Here is a 21,785-nt window from a genome sequence, read left to right as displayed (position 1 = left end):
AATACAACATTCCATAATTGAAATAAAAACAGATCAATAATTTGATGAAAATATATCGTGTGTTAAAATACTGAATCCAATGATAAACCAAAATGGAGGTGGTGACAGGCACTCGACAGTGCCGGATCAGCTATATTCTTCATTCGATTTGATGAATTGCATTCAATGTTTCAGATGAGATCCACATATTCCACCATCGCTCTCGTGCTCGCCATGGGTGTTGCCACTACACTGGCTGCAGGGTATGGATCCTCCGGGTATTCCGGCTATGGATCCGGTGGAAGTGGATATGGTGGCGGATATGGAATGTACGGAGGTGGATCATCCGGATACGGATCATACGGGGGTGGATATGGAAGTTACGGTAGTGGATATGGAAGTTACGGAGGTGGATATGGAGGTTACGGTAGTGGATATGGTAGACACGGGAAAAAACACCAACAGACAAACACTGCTGTATATATCCCATACGCCGTCCCTGTGCCAGTTCAACAACCACTTCCCCCTCCACCCGTCATGAATCCTCTGATGATGGCTGGTGCAATGGACAACCAAGACAATGGACTCTTTGGAAATGGAGCTAGTAGTCTACTCCGTATGTCATAAGATAAAAGAAATCATGGTTTAACCCTATTTAGTTAACGATCCTCATCTTAAATTCATATTCAATTCTTCAATCATTTTATTCAGTTCTACCTGATTTATGGACAGTTGAATACAGAACATGGGTTGCTCCCCGTGACATACCTAGAAGTATACGATAACCGTATATCAGATGTACATTTGTACGTACAAACGTACATATTAGTTCGATCGAGCTGAACAATGTGCAGTATATTAAAATATATCAATATTGTTATTTGTACTCTTTAAACCCACTTATATTTAAACAAGTTTGATAAGATTCACATGAAATATTTTCACAGCTGGTACAAAGTTACAACGTTTTAACCTGTGATATCTCTGTTTTATTTCTTTGTACAATACACAGCGTTTTAATCTGTGATTTCTCTGTTTTATTTCAGTGTTGCTGTTCCTCATCCCCCTGCTGTTTAATACCACCACCATCACGGGCTGAATAACCAATGGATAAACACATTTGATCACCCACACTACGTATGTTCATTGATGATTTCTCAACTGTCAGTTACTTTTAATTAATTTTCAAATTCACAAATATTTTTGAAAGTTTAATTCATCTGCCCCTAAAAACATATACTGTGACTTTCCTAAATGCAAGATATTTTACAATTTATATAACTATTCCAAATTGTAAATCAATGTTTTTTTTTGGTTTTTGTTTTTTTTAAAAAAGATCCTTTATATTTTCAGGACCTTTGTACATTGGTATTATATCACGTGATACGTGAATGAGCACACACTGTCTGGCAACTTACCCCCTGTCAATCACGATTATCTTCCTGTTCCGTGTGCTTTACACCTACCGGAAGATTATTGGCCACCTAATGGATCGTGAAGTTGTAAATAGTCATTAAATTAAATCATGAATTTTCATAAAGCATTGTTGTTTAGATTTTATTGACCCTAACCCTTTTTTTAATTTGGCAAGACCAAGGTCAGCAAAGGTGGTGATACAGATGGACGCTTTACATACAAGTGTAGTATTACCCATATTGAACAGTGCTGAGTAAACTAAATACGTTTGGTGCAATGTGCCCTCTGTTGAGAAAATGGGCATAGGTTCTTCTGAAAGTACATTTTGCATTTGTCAATATTATTGACGCTTACTAGGTCCACGCCTGTAAAATCGTATCAATATTTCAAAGCAAACTAAATAAAACAAAGCAGAAAATGAGCTTTGTGCAAGGAGTTACATGTATAACTCTTAAAAATGGATCAACTGTGACGAAAAACGAACTGTTTAGCAAGTTTCAAACATAACAAATATTAAAGTGCGGAGTCAGAATTTTATCCAGAGGTCATATGACTCTTGTAAGCCTGGAAAACCGTCAAAAAGTGACCTTGAACCATAGTCATATCATCACAAGCTATTTATTTTGAGCATAAAACTGACATACACATGTACGTGTATTGTCGACATCTTTTCGGCGACTTACTGCAATTTAGTCTTGTAATGATTAGGCCAACAAATGCAACAATCATTTTATTGGCTTAATTTTTGGCGATATGTTACAAGTAAGTAAGTAATTTATTTATTATAGTGACATGTGTTTTAAAATACAATATTTCACAACATTTTACAAAGTACATAAATTATTGAACACCTGGCCCAAACGGACCTATATGTCACTTTGAATCAATATATATGTATCATAACATTGTATATATACATGCGAATGGTGATATGGGATTATCAATTTCTATGTAATTTTTGCTGTCTGATTTTATAGGAATTAAATATAAAGTTTGCTGTCTGTCGTGGATAATTATTGATTACGTTTACAAATAAGGAATAATCTAAAATTAAAATTTTGGTATTGAGATACACCTATTCTGCTGAAGAAATCTTACGATATCTTACAACTCATTATAACTACAACCAAGATGAGAATATATATATATATATATATATATATATATATATATATATATATATATATATATACATGCATGCTAAACGCCGCCGGAATAGTGTAGTGATGTGAAAGAGAGTCAATATCTCCACTGATATGAAATGATATAATTCGGTAAAAAGACAGAACATCTCTGGAACAAGGGCTACCAGAATGAATAAAGCTATTTAAGTTAATTTGACAAAATTTATGTATAAATCATCCCGGAATGAGGAGAAGTAAAAAAAAAAAGAAAAGAAAATGAAGACAGAACGATGTAGTCGTCATTGAGTAATGGCGGATAACCATTAGAATATTCCTTGTATCTTTATTCGGTTAACGACTAAACCATCTATGGACCAAGGGCTACCAGGAAAATCGTGTCAGATTGAGGAGAGGTTGAAAAAAAAATCGTGACTAAATTAAAGGAGTCGGCATTGTATCTAGACGCTGATACTTCCTAAAGTTATAATCGTATTTTCATTCGGTAAACAGAAAATTCATCTATGGACCAAGGGCTTTCGAGTCATAATATAGGTAAAATCGTTTTATATTTCAATCTATTAAGAATAACACATTTTGAATGTTTCCATGTGATGCAACGTTTTCTACCTAACTTGAAATCACATCCGACCATTTTACCTGCCCTATCCGGAAACCTATAGGAACAACAGTACCCAATGATCATATTATTTGGTTTTAAATCTCGTTCTAATGCGCTGTACCAATTTCAGAATTTTTGGAAATTTTTATAAACGCACCATTTTCTAAATAAATGATTTCTCATATTTTTCGTCTCGAACGTTGTTTTTCATTCAGTTAAAGTTTGAGTAATTTAAAAAAAAAATTCTACTAAATTAGCAATGGCAAATAAACCATAGTCATAGCCATTTTCTTGTCGTTGAACATCTGATGATATATTCATACGAATGGGCGAGTTTTCCTGCTTGTAAATTAACGGATGTTGAATTTCTAAAGATGGAGTATGAACTGTAGAAAGTTTACTCTTATTCAAGTCTACACCCATTTCTCTACAAATACACCTCTACTATTGCATCCAAACTTTGTAATTATAAACAAACTCTGCAGTGCCTAGATATAGACCATCTTATACTTAATCCACTTCGTCGTCTTATTTTAACTATAGACCAGCTAGACATGTCATAACTGATTATGTTGATATAGTTGAAAATGAGGACCTCAAATCACTTAATTATTCTAAAAGGTCTTAAATACAGAGAATATCGATCTTTCAATTACCGACAGAACTTAAAAAAAAAAAAAAAAAAAAAATACCGACAGAACATAATCTCTGTCATGAATTCTGTCCAAGATTATGCCAGACGATGGGCCAAATATGAAAAAGAACTTGATACATTGTCAGAATGGTTTAAAAGTATAAGAGGAATATCAAAATCCCGCATTAGACACATCAAAACAAAAATACATACCATCTATCCTTCTGTGTTTAGTAAACCAGAAGTGATAAACGAATTAGATAGGTTACATAAGGAATATGTTTTGGTTCTATCTGACAAACCTTGTAACAACATTGTCTTTATTTGTAAGGTTTATTATTACAACTGTATTTCTAATTTCACTTTTGGTAATCGTACTTATACTACAACTGCCGTTTCAAAAGATGAAATTCTTCAAAACCATGCTACAGTTTTAGACACATTTAATATCCCAGTCAATGGGATGGATGGATATGAGTTACTGACTTACTGTACATATACTGGATTCCTAAATTTCATTAAAAAAACCTTACAAACACTTACAAACAAAGATACATTACTGGATCCGGTTAATGTTCTACCATGCCCCTATCTTTGCTCCTCACTAAAATATTAACAGCTATGAAGGAGAAACTTTAAACGTACTGTGCTACTACATATGCCAGAAGCTCTGTAAATCAAATGTGGATTCTAAAAAAACTTATAGTAAATTTAAAATTGCAAAACTTTTCTCAAATCAACAACATCAAAACGTACGACTTTTCAACACTTTACTTGACCATTCCTCACGATAAATTAAAGACTAGACTTTTTGACATCATAGACAGTTGCTTCTTCAACAGAAATGGAAAACGGAAATATTCATATCTAGTGATCAGTCATCCAAAAAATTACCTTGTTAAACACCACTCTGATTCCACGCACAAATATTCTGAAGTTGAAATTAAAAATATGCTGGAGTTCCTCATTGACAATATCTTCGTGGTTTGGTTTTTTTTTGTGATCAGATCTTTAAACAGTCTGTTGAAATCCCCATGGGCACGAATTGTGCTCCTTAATTAGCTGACCTGTTTTTATATTCTTATGAAGCAGAATTTATTCAAAAACTTCTACTTGAGAAGAAAAAATCTCTTGCAGTGGCCTTCAAATCCACATTTAGATATATCGACGACGTATAATCCATTAACAATGATAATTTTCATTCATATGTCGATTCGATATATCCCTCGAAGACACCACAGAGTCGTCCACTTCTGCTTCATACTGAGATATTTTATTGAAAATGGATATTAACGGCAAACTAACAACTCAACTTTACGATAAACAGGATGTTTCGTCAACTACCCATATCTATGTAACAATATTCCATTATCACCTGCATATGGTGTTTATATCTCTCAACCAATTCAATATGCAAGAACTTGCTTTGTGTATGGTCAGTTTTTAAATCGAGGCAGGTTACTGACAAACAAGTTAATGGTGCAGGAGTTTCAACAGTCGCATTTAAAGTCAATGCTTTGCAAATTCTATGGTCATTATAACGATCTAGTTTGTCCATAAAAACTATCATTGGGACAAATGCTGTCTGACGTGCTTCATACTGATTGTTAAGCCGTTCTTGGCACATTGATTTCGACTACGGATAATTCCGATTACCTGATCAAGATATAGGGTTCACGGGGATGCTTACTCCTCCTATGCAAGTGATCCCACCTCTGGTATATCCAGGGGTATGTGTTTGCCCAACTCTCTATCTTGTATTTCTTATAGGAGTTATGAGATTGATCACTGTTCGTTATCTTCACCCTTTTAAGCTATCTTAAAAAACTTATATTTGTTCCGTGACGTCTGAAATGATAAAACCCAATGATATCTACATGTGTAATGTATTTGAGCGAAAGGTAAGAAAGGTGGCTGATATCTTTTTATTACATTTCCAAGTAAAGGATTCATCATAAAGAATCGGAGCGAAATTTGTCGTTTGAAATTTGAACTGCTTTGATACAATTTTCATCGCCGTCCTCATAATATCGGAACATAACAATCCTCTGGAATCTAATATATTTTCCTCGTGTGCATTTTTGAGACCATGAACCCAATCTTCATCGTCCCTATTTAAATCCTTCTCCTTTCCCCCCTTCATCTTTGATTTCAATGGGATCGTTTTCCATGGCGGCAGCGGTGTAATCTGGAACAGATACAATGTCTTTATTATATAGTCATCTGTACCCGGGTTTATTTTTCTTCCAGATTTATTCATTTTTACGTTTTAAACTGTTTTTTGATAATTGTTTTAAATTAATGGTTTTCTTTGTGTCCGAAATATTATCAACTATTTTAAAACGCGTCGCTAAAATGTGATGATAGCAGGTACCCATACCATGTTGTTTTTTCACACCTCGAAGTGTTTGACTGGCTGTGGATGGTTTCATCAGATGTGTCTGAAAATGTACACGAAAAAATGAATATTTTTCATTCTGGCATAGCTTTTTTTTCATTTCCCAATTGATTACGGTTTTACCTATAATATTTAACTTCAAGGCCCTTGGTCCATATATTTTCTGTTTATGAAAACACGATTAACACTTTAGGAAATATCAGCGTCTCTTCAATGTCGAGTTCTTCATTTTAATAACGATTTTTTTTTTCAACTTCTACTCATTCTGGCACCGTGGCGACTTTTCCTCATTTGACTTTAATTAAATCACAAAAAGTAGATATTTCCTGATAGCCTTTGGTCCACAGATGCTTTATTCGTTGACCGAATAAAGATACAAGGAATACTTTAAGAGTTATTCTCCATTACTCAATGCCGTCTACTTTATTCCGACATCATTTCCCCCCTACCTCTCCTAAGTTTGGGACTCTTTTTACATATATTTTGTCAAATTACATGCACCTTAAAAATACGTGTATATGTTCTGATAGCCCTTGCTCCAGATATGCTATATCTTTTTACCAAATTAAATCAATACTGTATATTAATGGAGATATTGACTCATCTTTTGTACCTCACTACTAGATCCGGCGTTTAGTACTTGCTACTTTCCGCACAGGGGCCTCGTTGCAAATATTTCGTGACAGACCCCTGTGCTTTCCGTAGTTAAGTGGATGACACACTATGAACATGAAAGCATTTTTACGGTTGCCCTTTTAAGTTTTTTTTTTTATTATTTGAAAAATCAAAACCTTTTGGCTTGTTTCTCAATCTATTTCATGTATAAGACTTTGTTTGTATACATTATCGAATTATTTACAAATAAATATTGTTTAAACTAAAACATTACTTGATTAAATACAAATTATGTATGATGGCAGAAATATGCCACCCTTGGTTTCTATTCTCTTTATATTAGAGAAGTCGAGAGGCATAGCCTTCATCATCATACAACGAAGGGTATGTCTCTCGACTTCTCTAAAGAGAATATTGGTTTCTAGAACGATAAGAACTTATAGTGCATTTCAACAGTAGGTTACAAGTTGTTCAAAAGATTACGGCTTTGATGTAAACAATCTAGTGAAAAACACCGTTTTGGGGGATCTATTCACTGATTTAAAAAAAAAAGAAGTCATGTGTGCGAATTCGGAAATTATGTGTCTGAGCAATTTAGTTTCTTTTTTAGCGTCGTTATCTTACTTTCGGTTTTCCAAAAACAGTAAAAATCTGTAATGACAGATCATTAAGTGACTTAGTATAATAGTTGTAATGTAATGGCATCCAGTGGCAATAAAAATGGACAGCTACAGATCAAAATCGTTCTGTTAGGAAAAGCTTACGTTGGGAAAACATGCCTCGTCTCTAGATATGTCCACGAAAGATTTACCAGCAATTATCAAAACGTAAGTAGACACTTTTCTGTTTTCTTTCTTATCGTGTGTGTGCTCAATAGATGTACATTCGTATGGTTATTTAGTACCATACTGGTGTGTACAACATAATTTTATAATGCTTTCATGAAATCTAATATGAAGACCGACCATTCAAGTTGATGCACGTTCACAGTCTGGGTAGCCTTGATGTGTATAATAGAGGAAGGTTTGTAACGTTTATTATAGGCTACCCAATTTCAGCAATAGAAATAAGATTCAACAGAGGCATTTAACACTGCACTATGTAGCTTTCAGCTTGTATTCTTATAATTAGAAAGAAGTTATAGCTCCTCAGCTTTTAAGCATAACTGTGTAGGTACTGGTCCAGTACTTATCTAATCGGTCCAAACATGTTGTAAATTTATTACTTACACCTATCCAGTTGAAAAATTTGAATAAATTAGAAGATTTCACCAATTTATTAATGTAAACTGTCGACATTAACCAAGGCCTGCTGAACATTCAAGTTTTTCCATCACCATCATGACCATGTAGATCTAATAACATTTTAAAATTGATAAAAAAAAAACCCTCATCTCATTTCGAAAGTAGAATACGAATACTTGTGTCAAATACTTCTATTGGAGAAAATTATCCCTTTCCTCAGTTGTATTTCACAACCAATGGTCATTTTTAAATGTCTGTATGATCCAATCACTCCGCTCCCTTTTAATATGATCCAATCATACCACTCCCTTACAGATGTTTAAACTGACCACTGGTTGTAAAGTACAGTTGAGGAAAGGGATAATTTTCTCTACTTACACTATAGACACATGTATGATATCTTTAGATGGAGATCAGTTTTTCGACTTCAAAATGTCATTAGATGAAGTTTATAGGATGCATTTGTCCACTGCACTGCAGTCGTGTACATGTGAAATAACAATCACTGAGTGCTCAGTGGGCCAAAGCTAATATATCAAGCAACTTAGTATTATGTATACTAGGTTAATTCACAGTGTAATTGATACAGTTGATGTTGACAAATAAATGTCAAAAGATTGGGACTTCTGTTCACCATAGATCTATAGCATACATAAATTATGTACAAATGATACAAGAAATCTGTGTAACAAAAAGGTTTTACTTCTTAGTATTTCCTGCAAATTCATTTAATAGGAATATCCTTCTCAGGAAAGCTACCAATGAAAAAATGTTCACTGTATGTTGTAAAACAATAATGTTGTAATTGTAAAAAAGTTTTTTTTTTTAAACTTTTCTTTTTTATATATAAAGTAATTATATTTAAATGTGATCAAAAGTAATCAAAATATTTCAAGTCCAGGCAAATTTCTTCCCATAATTAGATTAAAAGTGGTCTTGTTTTCATAATTACAATATTACTTCTACTTTATTTTAATGGAATAAGTAATGGTAATTTGTTGAAATTGTTTAATATTATTATGTGTATTCTATTAGCACACGTCTACACCCAATAGGGGATGGTAACCAGTTAGTGATGTTTAATAGCAATCTGTCTCATTGTAATATATTGTACTGTGACAAACTTGGCTTATTTGGTGTACTCAAGAATATTTCATTCATAGAAAATTAACACCAGCTAGAGGTTAATGTGAAAATGAGACTAGGCCATATGTTTAGGGAGAGTTCAAAGTTCATGTTGCATGTACTGTTCTGCAGTTAGAGCAATATACACTTTTGTGTACAATACAATAAACTGAAATTAAATTTACAATGTTATACAATATTACAATGTTATACAATATTACAATGTTATACAATATTACAATGTTATACAATATTACAATGTTATACAATATTACAATGTTATACACAATTTGTAATCAAATGAAGTGGTTTCATCATTATGCATCATTGTATATGAGACCAAGATAAAGTTACGGAATGTATCTTTGCCATTTCAAATCTCTGATCATCACTTCTTCGATCGTCTTTGGAGATTTTTCCTGGGACAGAATGAGATATACCCCCTGCTGAAAAAGTCCAGATAATCGCAAGAACTACATATTTATATACGATATAATTTTCTTAATTTCTGGAAAAAAAACCCATTTGTATAAAGTGTGGAGAGGGTCCTTATTAAAGCCGAGCACCTGGCGTACATATCACCAAGGTTCGACTAATTACAGTGTATTACAGGTGGTGTTAATTTGGGCCCTCCTCACTATAATTCAACATTTGCAGTGCACACGAATAGCATTTGATATTCAGTATATTTACTATAATGTGGAGGGTGGGGATTTACGGAGGATGGGAGTGTATTAAACTTACTGCGAAATAACACATAATCTTACATGTAAGGCACGTAATGAACGAGTTTACCAGCTATCCACGCGCATTATACACGTCCTAGGACTGCGCGAGTCTAACCAATGGTCGCATCGTTTTATTTGCACTGTACAAAATGTATAACAACATGAATATGATACAATGTCGATATCTTCTTTCATGAAACGACACAGAATTATTACGATCATGAATGTAAGCACGTGGTGTACATATATGTTGCACTAATATTATATGCATGGTAAATTTGTTTTCACAGCGTTTCATTTATTTGCACAATAGATTCTAATCAATTGTTAGGTATTTGTTCAGGTGAGAAGGAACGTAGACTTTATGATGTTTTGGCCTCATCCGTCAACTAAACCTTGTCAATGAGTATAGGAAGAGACATATCAACTACCTTATCCTTTCCTAAGTAATATGAGTTAAATGTTCAGTTAAAGACACTTGCTGCAAACCATACGAACTTTTTACCGTACAAAATGAATTCAATCAAGTTCATTTCACAGGGGAGTGCTAAAATAGGCTATGGCTACTGCCCAATCCCTTTCACTATTTGTAAGTAAAATTGTTAAGAAGAAAGAAACAAAGTTGATCAAATTAGAGTACACGTGTTTATCTTCAGAGCTACCCCTATAGACATGATAGAGCCATGCCGACTTTAACCATGGGTCTCAGGCTTTTCTTTTGTAGAGATATGTGTTGTGTGTGTCTAGTTGTATTTAGGTATTGGGGTTTGTTCGTTTTAGCCACTAGCTAAATTCAATCTTTAGTTAAACAATTTCCTTTCGATCCAAGTGCCTGGTTGTTCATTACGGATAGCTTTACACACTAGTTTCACACAAGTACCTGGTTGTTAATTACGGATAGCTTTACACACTAGTTTCAGACTAGTACCTGGTTGTACATTACGGATAGCTTTACACACTAGTTTTACACTAGTACCTGTTTGTTCATTACGGATAGCTTTACACACTAGTTTCACACTAGTACCTGTTTGTTCATTACAGATAGCTTTACACACTAGTTTCACACTAGTACCTGTTTGTTCATTGCGGATAACTTTACACACTAGTTTCACACTAGTACCTGGTGTTCATTACAGATAGCTTTACACACTAGTTTCACACTAGTACCTGGTTGTACATTACGGATAGCTTTACACACTAGTTTAACACTAGTGCCTGTTTGTTCATTACGGATAGCTTTACACACTAGTTTCACACTAGTCCTTTTGTGTTAATTCTCTATCTTTTTCGGAGGAAGGTGCATTGTAAATCGGGAGTTTTTTTGTAGTTGTTGATTTTATTTCAGTGTGTAGATCTGTATCTTTCTGGTCTATCCTACCCCCCACCCATCAGAGAGCTACAGTTCAAGACAACCACGCGAGCTTGAATTTCTCGAAAAAATCTCAAACTTAAATTTGAGTTTACTTTTATTTAAACAGTCAGGATTTGAGTAAAATCTCCGACTTAAGTCCGAGTTTCGACTTAAGATTGCTTCGAGAAATCCAGGTCAGATCCTGGAGATTTTGACTTACATATGTACGCTTACCAACCATAATGTTCTGATATTGTTCACAAACTGGAAGAGGAAAACAAACTTTAAAGGATAAGCAAGACTGGCATGGAAAAAAATACTTCTTATTGATTTTTGTTGCACATTTGGTAAGATCTTTCCAGTTAATATATGAACCCTCAATACAAATCAGGGGCGGATCCAGGAATTGTGGTTACGGGGGGGGGGGGGGGGGGGCGCCACTTTATGAGGCAGTGGGTCCAGGACGAAGCTCCTGGATTTTACAGATTTTATGGGGCTTGAAATATTTCTCCTATTTAGTCATTTGTACTATTTTCTATCATTTTAATAAGATGAAATTAATAAAATGACCCACATTTTAAGGTGTTTTTTTTTTGGAAAAAATTAAGTTCTCCCAATAAAGTAATTCAAGAAATCAAAAGATTTTGTCATTTATTTCTCCGAGAGTGGAAGAAATTATTGCTTCTTTAATCGTTTAGTACATTTTCCGAAGCAAGATACCGCGATTTACCTTAAATTTGAAAATTTTAGGGGGGGGGGGGCGCCACTGCAAATTTGTCCAAATCATTTGGGAATCCTTATCATTGTAGATAAAGAGCGACTTTCAGGGGGGTAACTCTTCAATGCCAATGTGTATCTACAACGACAATTGGGAATCAAAGTTTTAAATGCGAATATATAGGGAAAATCTTTAAAATCTTCTTCTCAAGGTAGAGTCATTTAAAAAGTCATCGCAAGAACCACTGGACCAAAAAAGTGGAAATTTACATGAAAGCTTCTTGTCATAAATAAATGTAGATTCAAGTTTGATAAATCATGGCCTCCGGGGGTAGAGTTGAGCCACAATAGGTATCAGTTTTACATGGAAATATATAGGGAAAATCTTCTTCTCAAAAACCACTGGGTAAAAAAGTTGAAATTTACATGAAAGCTTCCTATTATAGAGAAAATTCCAGTTTATTCAAATCATGGTCCCTGGGGGTAGTGTGTGGCCACAATAGGGGAAACAATTTTTACATGCTGTTATATAGAAAAAAAATCTTTAAAAATATCTCTTGAACTATTTAAGATAGGGCTTTCATAGTTTGTATATACATTCTTTACGACAAGACTTGTGTAATTTTGTGACCTTGATCTGGAAGTTTGACCCACTTTTAATAAAAATCTGAAGTATTTTATACATGGATGTCCTGAACTATTTACGATATTTTTTTCATATGTAGCTTTCTGAGAAAATATTGGGACAGATCAGAGAGTTACAGATCCACCCCTTATAAAAACCTTTAATAAATATTTGAAGGTATGTTTGGACACAAGCATAGTAGGAAAATATGTTAGAAATTTTTTGATATTAAAACGAGACGGCAACATAAGAATACAACGATATGAGGCCTCGACCGTGCGTAGCTTTTTGTGTGTCGTAAATCGAAGGTTTTTATAAGGGATGGATCTGTAGCTCTCTGATCTCTCTCAATGTTTTCTCAGAGAGCTACAGTTCTGCAGCTAGACAAGACCTTGTTACAATCGTGTTTGTTATTGTAACCTTGACCTACTTTTTAAAAGACCGGACTTTCAGTGTAATCATTATCTCTTCAACTATTAAAGGCAGAGCTTTCATATTTTGTATATATGTAGATTCTTAATGGCTAGTTCTTGTTATATCTTGGTGTTTGGTCTTGACTTGGAAGTTTGACCTACTTTTCATTAAAATCTGACGTATTCAATATTTCCTGAACTATTAAAAAAAAGAATACTAGAATTTTCATATTTTGTATATAGATTTCTTTTGAAATTTGTTCAATGCATAGGCAGTGGATATGATCAAGAGTATATAGGTAAAAAAAAAAAGAAGAAAAAGAAACTTTATTCGGTATATACATCTACACATACAAATATACGTAAAGCTTATTTCCAATGGGTAGACGCATGGTTGTTGGCGCTAGGGGGCCATTTATGTGGGAGGAAACCGGAGTACCCGAAGCAAACCCACGTGTTCGAACGGGGGACCACCATACCCTCTTGCATACAATTAACCACTGCTAATCACGGAGATCGAACTCGGGATTTCAGCGGTGAGAAACGAGAGCGGTACCTCTGCGCTTCCCGGACACCTCTTTGTGTTTTCTTCATGTTTTCTATTATCTTTGATAATTACATCAGGAAGACGGGTTCTCTCGTGTCAATTACCTCTGGTATTGCATGTAATTAAGCCGATTTAATTTGATTTCCGCCTATAATTATACCACACGACAATTTCAGATCGCCGGGATTAAAGTGAACAATACCTTGTGTATCGATTACACCAACGTTTTTATTAATTTATGTTAATCAGATAAGAAGCACATTCAATTGGTAAACGACATCTTTACAATCATGGTTAAGAGTATCACAGAAACTGAATCACTGTAAAATTTAAGAAATCACTTAATCGTGATTACTATACTTGGAAATATCTCTTTTTCTAGTATGTACATGCATGTAGAATAGTTACATGTAAGTTGAAAACACACTCCATGTTGGAAAGCCTCCAAAAGCCATAAGGGATTATTTCCGTTGGGGGTCCAGTTATGCATGTAGATAAAACCAAAATTAAGTGGTATAATTTTGTCCATTAATAATTGATTTAACAACTGAGTATCGAAAGTGCAGTGATTTGATTTAAAAATAACACTAAAAATTGATAATGCTATGAAATTATGTTGATTCACAAAATGATGACATGGGGACACATTGACATGCAAGATGTTCATTTGTAGTAAATCAATGATCTTATGATGGAAGTGTCTTTTTTTCTTTTTTTGGTTGAAAAAGCAAAACTTAAAAAGATAACAAAAACTATTCCGATCACGTGTTATTCAATAAAATATAATCTGTAAAAATTAAGACTTCAATTGAAAGAGGAAATTATTTCCTGCAATATGTTTCATTTGTTCTTAAAGGTGAAATTTGACCATTTGATCTTGCTAGCACGAGACTTTACCCCGCACAAAATGCAGTGCTATTTTTTATGAAGTGTTTCCATCCGGTACATGCCTGTTTATTTATTATGAAAATGTTTGTGTTTATTTAATTCCAGTGCTAAAAATAAAACAGTAAACATGTTAGTCATTTATTTTATTTATAATGACACTTGTGCATTGTATTTTAAAATGGTACGTGATACGAAGAATTCTAATGATAATTGAGACAAAATGTAACTAAATGCAAAGTTTTCGGTCAAACGGTCACCCCTCTAATCCAGCTCTTTCATTCATTCCGGAAGTCGGCCGGTTTAAAAAAGTTTCGATATCTATTTCATTAATGATTACACTTTCTTTAATAAATACTGGGGAAAAAAACATATACTCGTTGAAATAAAGCATTTTAATTTTAATTTCATTCGAACATCTGCTATGTACTTGTGTTGTGGTACGGCTTCATTCCGAGTTGAAAACGGAAGAACAACCGATACAAATAATTTCCTTGATTTCAGTCCTTCGAGCCATGTAACCAAGGAAATTTGATAGGAAATAAAAGATAAGTTGCCAAAATTAACATTGTAATGTTTAATGAGACTGCAGCAATGGCTTCATCGGGAACACTATCTTGCTCTTTCAAAGTCGTGACATTGGGGAGGTGCGACGCAGGGAAAACTTGTCTCGTAACTAGGTATGCATGTGGCCAGTTTGCAGAAAAGAGTGAAAGTGTAAGTAGTAATACGTAGTGAGAATGTTTCTGTAAACATTCTGTTCATTATTATACAGGGTGTACCGATAGAATTTGAATTTTATCTCTTATCGAAATAAAATAGAGAAATTTGATTTGAAGAAACATGCAAGTTGAAGGTTTACTATTTTCTTTCGTTTCTTATTATTTCCTTAGATTTTTAGCTCACCTGAGCTGAAAGCTCAAGTGAGCTTTTCTGATCGCTTTTTGTCCGTCGTCTGTCCGTCTGTCTGTCTGTCCGTCTGTCTGTTAAACTTTTCACATTTTCGACTTCTTCTCCAGAACCACTGGGTCAATTTCAACCAAACATGGCCAAAAGCATCCTTGGGTGAAGGGCTTTCAAGTTTGTTCAAATGAAGGGCCATGTCCCTTTCAAAGGGGAGATAATCACAAAAATGCAAAAATAGGGTGGGGTCATTTAAAAATCTTCTTCTCAAGAACCACTGGGACATATTGCAGATTCAAGTTTGTTCAAATCATGGCCCCCGGAGGGTAGGATGGGGCCACAAGTGCGGGGGGGGTGTGTCAAAGTTTTACATACAAATATAGGAAAAAGCTTTAAAAATCTTCTTCTTAAGAACCATTGGGCCTAAGAAGTTGTCATTTACATGAAAGCTTTTTGATATAGTGTAGATTCAAGTTTGCAAAGGGTAGTTTGGGCCATAATAGGGACTAAGGTTTTACATGCAAATATATATGGAAAGTCTTCAGATATGGGCCAAGGTGACTCAGGTGAGCGATGTGGCCCATGGGCCTCTTGCTTTTTTGTAATTACACCCCATTTGAGAATTTTTTACCCATAGAAAAGCGTCACCAGATGATGGATGTGACAATGCATGACGTATGCATGGCTCGCAAAGCCACACTGTTGAGGGTTCCGTTAGAATCGTGCTAACGCTTACCGTTACACAGGACCTCTAGATTTACTAGTGTCCAAAACACCCGAAACTTTCGCTTACAACGTCGGACGCTTGATAGAGAAACAGTAGCTACTTATTTTAATGTCTTAATTTGACGTGACCCTGGACCTCCGACCGTTCGTAAAATTAGCACTCTACGACTAGGTTACCGCAATCGCTATCTTTTCTTTAGGAAATCTAATTACATGAGGTACAACTTATAGGAAAACAGGAGCTATGCATGTAAGGGGTAGAACAGAAACAATCGTGTTACAACCCCCCCCCCCCCACACACACACACACACACAGTCCAGGTTTTAATACAGTAAATATAAATTCAATATATGTATTTCACCTGTACTTGTATACGTACATAATAGGTATATCATTGTTTACCAATGAGGAAATCATTTCACCTCAAACATTTTTCATCCACCTGAAGAATCGCCCAATGTTAAGTTGACACGAAAATAGTTATATAGTATACACAAATACACACACAATCCCATTAGCAAATCTGTCTTTTTAACTTTTCTGTTGTAGAATCTTTGTCTCTCTCTCTCTCTCTCTCTCTCTCTCTCTCTCTCTCTCTCTCTCTCTCTCCATCACCTGCCCTTGAATTAGAACAGTTAACTTATATTATTGTAATAGTAGAAAATCAATAATAAAATCGAAGGTACATATACAACTGTAATCCAAATCATGTGAGCTATGAACACAATTCTATTCAAACAAAACGTGTTGTAGTGAGTGTGTGTTAGTGAGTGTGTTTGCCTGAATATTTATAAACTTCCTCCAATGATTTTGTTAAACACTCGAGATTTTTCCGTTGATGTTCAATCGGGTAACAATGTACTAGCTTTAATGTACAATATGATCAACAATTGTATTGTTCAGAAGACATTTGCATGTAATTAGGTTTCCGGTAGATGTACGAATTAAAGTATATCGTTGTTAACTTTACACATTTTAAACTTCTCTGTCAGGTCTAGAAAAGCAGAACTTGCATTTCAGCTGCCATTGAACAAAACAAATACACGTATTCAAATTCTTTTTGATAATTTAAAAATCATTATATTTGGTAACTAACATGACAAGATGAACCCAAATTATACATTTTATTACTTTTGCACTCTAGGGACCCACGGACGGGACAATATTGCCAAACTTTGACTATTCTCACATCTGAAAGGAAAACTGAATGATTAGGAAATCCTCTATCAAGGTTGTGAATTTCATGACCCCTCCCCCCCCCCCCCCCGGTCAGGAGTTTGGATTCTAGGGTGGGGACCAAATTGGTATATAATGTTAATGTCTGTATAGTCCGAAATATCCGACGTTTTCCTGACTTTTTATGATTTTGATATTTACCGTGCCAGGAAAGGACTAATTTCTGTAATGTTCAAAACTTTTCTTCTTTTCTTCTGTTAATACCAAATAAAAACTGACAGCATATTCAGAAAGAGCAGGAAGTCTTCCACCAAAATTGTAAATTTCTTGGTTCATGGATTATGGTTCAGACTACAGCAGGGCAAAAATCGTCATACACATGTAGTACATGTATAAATTACTCTCTTTCTTTTGTTCTGTTAATATTGAATGTAAACTGAATGCATTTTTAAAAAGACGATAAAGTTGTCTGCAAAATTTCTAAAGTTCATGACCTCCAGCCAGGAGAGAAGTTAAGGTCATAGTGCCAGTAAATGTAAATGGCTATTATTAATGTCACAAAATCTTCGTCGTTAAGTAATACTTTTGATAATTCACTTTTAAACAGAGGATAAATCTGTAAACAAAAACTTAATAAAGTGCCCTGGAGCAGGAGACCAGGGACAAGAAGTTTTGGGAGTTTTTTTTTTAAATTACCAATGGTTGAAATTTGTTTTTTGTTTTGCGGGCATTGAATGTAAACTGAATGCATATATTAGAGAAAGTATATAGTTATATACAAGTTTTGCATTTCATAGTTCCTAGGGTAAAAGGTCAGGGTCAGGTGGGACGGGGTTAAAATGATTGATGGCTGGAATTTGTTCAGTTTTTGAAGTATGATTTAAATTAAATGCATAGTTAGAGAAAGCGTAAATATGTCTACAAAAGTTTTAGATTTTATACCCTCTTGTGAAAAAGTGCTGGTCTTGAAGGGGATGAGTGCATTTTATTGCTTTAGATCTTTATTTTGTTACCCGAGTGAGCTGTAAATGATATAAATGTTTAATATAAATGATGTATTGGACAAACGTTTAGAAATCTATTAAAGTTTTGCCATGGTGTAGTCACCTATTTGAATGTGGGTGAGTGTATAGGGCTCAGCTGAATAGAAACATATCACTGTTCGTTATCTTCACCTTGCATACATCTACTGCTTCGATAAGGAAGGGCGCACATACACAAATGTATGGGGTAATGCGCTGATGACACGATGAATGTCTTTAACACAAAATAAAGTTTGATATAACAAATGACATTTTTTACTGATTTTATTTTTACGATATTTGCTCACTGTATTTTATTAAATCATGCTATCATTTTATAAAGTACATTGTGCAACTACATTGTAAGTAACATTGATATTTTTGTCAATTGAAAGACTTACTGTTTGGTTGTGGATGGCCAGGTGACCATTACGGCCAATGGGCCTCATGTTTCATATTTTAAAAGATTATGTTAGAAAATTTTTTGAAATATCTTCTCAAGAACAGGGATTCTACAATTTGTCATATTAGTATGTAGGTATCCTCATATGGTGTTCAACCTATGACCCCAGGGGGCAGGACAGACCACAGTTTGGGTTGAAACGTTTTACGTATAGGAATGTATGGGGAAAATGTATTAAAATGTTCTCAAGAAGGACAAGGCTTAAATTTGTCAAATTATTTTACAAGTTTTTTTATGTGGTGCGTATTGCAAATTGTTCAAATCATGATGTCAAAGGTCAGGGTGGGGCCACATTTAGGGAGATTGTGTATTAAAATAAATCTTAAAATATTTTTTTCGCTGTCAGTTGAAAACCACAAGCCTAATTTTGTTAAAGTAATTTGCAAATATCTACCTGTAACGTAAGTTAGATTTATTCAAACCGTGACCTATGAGGTCAACCGTGACCTATGAAGTCAAAGCAGAATCTGAATTGGATGCATAAAATAAGAAAAAATCTATGATAAAAATTCCTTCTAAAATCTGTATTTGCAATTTGTCAAATTCATATGCGCTTAGTGTGCTCATGTAGTTTACATTTGTACATAGGAATGTATAGTTTTTTTTTTTTAAAAAGAGGGTCTTCCAATAACTTCAAGAATAATGTTTGTCAAATCAAAGAGCATCCCACACAAAGTGTAAACACAGGTGTCCTCATACTATGATCCTGGTAGAGTACAACAGGGGAAGATATATGTATAGGCAAGATTAATCATTGGAGCAGTGTGACCCATTGACTTCTTCTTTCCAGTCCCTTATTCTTTACTATCCCCGTTTTTCTTTGTTTTTCCCAAAGAATTTCCTTAAATAATTTCATCATACACATATTACAATCAGTGGATTTGTTGTCATATTTCAGAAAATCATGTTTACTTTCCTTGTGCACAGCCATCGACAGGGAAACATAGTATCTGTACACGTTAAGTATGTTTTAACTGATGAGCATTCACTCGCTCAATAGTTTGTGTGTATTAAGTGTGTGGTAGACGGGTAATGAAATCATCGTGAATGGGGAAATCTGATGATAGTGAATTACCTGTTAAAACAGTATTGCTAGGATATGCCTTTACTGGGAAAACATGCCTTGTGGCCAGATTCGCCCATGACAGATTTTATAAAACAGAGGCTGTAAGTACCACATTGTATGTAAATCAAACTTCATGCGCTGCTTTTGTTGATTTTTGTATTTAAAGTCTTACATATAAGGATTAGCAATAATTCATGATCTTGGAAGATGGTACCAATTTTTCGCTCAATACAAACCTTCGACCCTCTCCTTAATTTACTATATTGATTTTAGAGAATTGTCCACCATTATTTGAAAATTTATTTCAAGTGCTGCTCACAAACCTCAATATATATAGGTCATGTTGTTTTATAGTCACATTTGTATATGTAGTTCTTCACGACATCCTGTGATTCACAGTAAATTACCCTCTTCCATTTCAAATTTTCATCTACTACAACAATGTACTCGACTATTTTTTAATTCTGTTCTCTGATTTCTCATTCCAACAATGAATTTAAACTTGCCATATTTCTTTTAATTCAAGATAATTCACTCTGGATGTTTGTCAATAACGTAACACTAAGCTATTCATATGTATCTGCTCTCTCTTTGGTAAACGATGTCCGCTACTTGTATAAACATCCGGGGGTGGGGGATGGGTTGGTTGGTTGGTTGATACATCCACTCCATCTTGCCTCTCGTAAAACCAGTCCCATATTTTGACTTCCTTTTTGAAAAAAACTCTGAAGAAATGTAACAACATAACTGTCTGACATGTATGTAGTGCATGGGATATTAAATATATGCACAGGGTTTATTTGTTTATATGATGTTGATGTAACATAACTATAATATAAATATTGTACTTCATTGACACAGTGTATTATTTCACATTGATATTTATGTTGGCCGATAAATAACTCTCAGTGCTTCGGCCTTGAGCGTCATGCGTAGATCATAAAATCACTTACACTGAAGCTAGAGACGTCTCAATATGAGTGAGAAATGCTCTAATGGGATTTCATTATTTGATGGAAATATTACATTATACTAGTCAGTTGTTATTTACATGACGACGATTTTGTAATACATCCTGTAAATATTCAATTTATGTGATTGTTTGTTTGTTTGTTTTTTTGTTATTGTTGTTGTTGTTTTTTTGCATGCAGCAATTAGCTTATTTCATATTTCATATTCAAAAACTTTTACGCGAGAAGAAAAAATCTCTCGCTGTGGCCTTCAATTCGACATTTAGATATATCGATGACGTTTTGTCTATTAACAATAATAGCTTTCATTCATATGTCGATTTGATATATCCCTGTGAGCTCGAAATAAAGGACACCACAGAGTCGTCCACTTCTGCTTCATACTTACATATTTTATTGAAAGTAGGCATTAACGGCAAACTGACAACTCAACTGTATGACAAACGGGATGATTTCAGCTTCTCCATATTTATGTAGCAATATTCCATTATCACCTGCATATGGTGTTTATATATCTCAACTGATTCGATATGCAAGAGCTTGTTCTGCGTATAGTCAGTTTTTGAATCGAGGTAAGCTACTGACAAACAAGTTGATGGTACAGGGGTTTCAACCGTCTCGATTGAAGTCAGCATTTCGCAAATTATATGGTCGTTATAACGATCTAGTTTGTCAATACAACCTCGCATTGGGTCAGATGCTGTCTGACGTGTTTCATACCGATTGTTAAGCCGTTCTTGGCACACTGATTTTGACTGCGGATAACTCCGTTTACCTGATCAAGATATAGGACTCACGTTGGGTGTGACCGGTCAACAGGGAATGCTTACTCCTCCTACGCACCTGATCCCACCTCTGGTGTGTCCAGGGGTCCGTGTTTGCCCAACTATCTATTTTGTATTGCTTATAGGAGTTATGAGATTGATCACTATTCGTTATCTTCACCTTACATATACAATATGAATTTTAAATATTGTGATATTGCATTCTACCATGGATATTGCAAAGTCCAAAAGAATGCCCTGTTCATTATTCTG

General features: G+C 34.5%; 2 protein-coding genes across 4 annotated transcripts in view; both read left to right on the top strand.

The window, feature by feature from the left end:
* Positions 1–174: 174 nt before the first annotated feature.
* LOC125660232 (shematrin-like protein 2) lies at positions 175–1,790 on the top strand. Its single transcript, XM_048892066.2, has 3 exons — positions 175–595; positions 1,026–1,116; positions 1,333–1,790. Exons 1-2 carry the CDS (start codon positions 175–177, stop codon positions 1,076–1,078), a joined length of 474 nt encoding a protein of 157 aa, XP_048748023.1. The 3' UTR covers positions 1,079–1,116; positions 1,333–1,790.
* A 5,596-nt stretch (positions 1,791–7,386) lies between these two features.
* Positions 7,387–21,785, top strand: part of LOC125658006 (ras-related protein Rab-24-like) — a 48,457-nt gene continuing 34,058 nt past the window's right edge. The window contains exon 1 of one of the 3 annotated variants that reach the window (XM_048889018.2): positions 7,387–7,612. In XM_048889018.2, coding sequence (XP_048744975.1) covers positions 7,484–7,612 — 129 coding nt within the window. In that variant the 5' untranslated portion in view covers positions 7,387–7,483. Of the gene's footprint in view, positions 7,613–14,924; positions 15,138–17,831; positions 19,879–21,785 lie in introns of those variants that run through there. The other 2 variants (XM_048889017.2, XM_048889020.2) reach the window with 2 other exon arrangements.

The sequence above is a fragment of the Ostrea edulis genome, chromosome 9 (genome assembly GCF_947568905.1).
Source record: "Ostrea edulis chromosome 9, xbOstEdul1.1, whole genome shotgun sequence".
NCBI lineage: Eukaryota > Metazoa > Mollusca > Bivalvia > Ostreida > Ostreidae > Ostrea > Ostrea edulis.
The sequence above is the reverse complement of the archived record's forward strand: the minus strand, read 5'-3'. Positions and strand labels throughout refer to the sequence as shown.